At 38.2% G+C, this 1,350-nt stretch overlaps 1 protein-coding gene across 1 annotated transcript; it reads right to left on the reverse strand.

The window, feature by feature from the left end:
- Positions 1-487: 487 nt before the first annotated feature.
- Positions 488-967, reverse strand: LOC105222934 (uncharacterized). The gene is given in 3 exon segments (XM_011200506.4): positions 488-653; positions 734-892; positions 895-967. Coding segments are annotated over 3 exon segments (348 nt in total). The 3' UTR covers positions 488-537.
- Between the last annotated feature and the right edge of the window lie 383 nt (positions 968-1,350).

The following is a 1,350-nucleotide window of genomic DNA, read 5'->3' on the forward strand; positions in this document are numbered from 1 at the left end:
CCAACGCACATTTTCGGGTTATTTTTTGTTGTATGATCACATGTATACGTACGCTCGGCCTAAGACAAACTCCACATGTTTACCCCCACGTTTACCCCCCTGTTACCCACTGATTATCTGTTTTTTTACCCGGTGATGATTGGCAGGGACAATGTCTTTTAACTCATGTGCATACATATGTATTTCTTATTAAGTAAATATTATATTTACACGACGAAACAATACCAACCATAAGTATATTATTATGTCTCCACTAAATCAGTCCCAGTATAAGTATGTTGTATATTTACATCGAAAATACAAGATAAAATTTCAAGTTTCCAGAATCGTATGCAGTTAAGGCTTCTGCACACCTCTTCTGCTCTTAGCCACATATACATATGTATGTATGTACATTTGCATATCGCTTAATTAAAAGATCTGAGAAATTATTTTTTTCTTTCATAATTAATTTTTTTTATTTAGTACTCAGAGCGTCGCCAAATATGTAAGTTTACATTTAGTTTAGTATTTTGATCTGCTTGATCTGCGATGAGTTCACTTGCCACCGCCACCACCGCCACCGCCCCCGCCTCCAGAGCGACCACCACCGCCACCTCCGCCGCCGCCGCCACCAGGTAAGGGTTCAGGATTCGGAATGGGCTTAGGGCTTGCTGTAATTTAAAAGAAATACAGGCAAATAAAGAAGTTCTCAAAGAAACTGTCTTCAGCACTCCAGAAAAGGAATACTCACCAATAGCCAAAGCAAATAAGGCCAATATAACAGCGAAAAATGCGTACAACTTCATCTTCAAGACGATGCGAAGACAATGATTCCAGTGGAGGCCGATTGTGTTTTTATATGCGACAGATTTCTATCTGGCCCTACCCACACACAAAGAAATCTTCTGGAAAAACCAAAATAAAAGTATTTGGACAACACGAGTAGCCACTGCGTTATCGCTTTCACATGATTGGATGTCTGCATACGTACATACTATACATACATATGAGTATAGGTAGTTCCCCAATCCGATGCACTTGATTCGGTCCATGCATACAAATGTACACACATAAGTATTTATGTACAGATAAGTGTCACTTTATGAGTATATAGCATTGTGGTCGGGAAGCAAACATGTGTATATAAGTATGTAGCTCAGTATATGTATGTTTGAAGGTACGTCTGGGTCTTCCATTTTTATTCTTGGTTGAATGATCGAGATATTTGATATTTGAACAGGCTGTACATATATACATGCTTATGTACCTGTACACATTAATAACTAAGTACGTAAGTGAACTTATTAAAAGTCCTATATTCTGTTTTCTCAGATGAACTTTTGTTTGCATAGCTCCACACATACACCC

The sequence above is a fragment of the Bactrocera dorsalis genome, chromosome 4 (assembly GCF_023373825.1).
Source record: "Bactrocera dorsalis isolate Fly_Bdor chromosome 4, ASM2337382v1, whole genome shotgun sequence".
In the NCBI taxonomy this organism is placed as follows: Eukaryota; Metazoa; Arthropoda; class Insecta; order Diptera; family Tephritidae; genus Bactrocera; species Bactrocera dorsalis.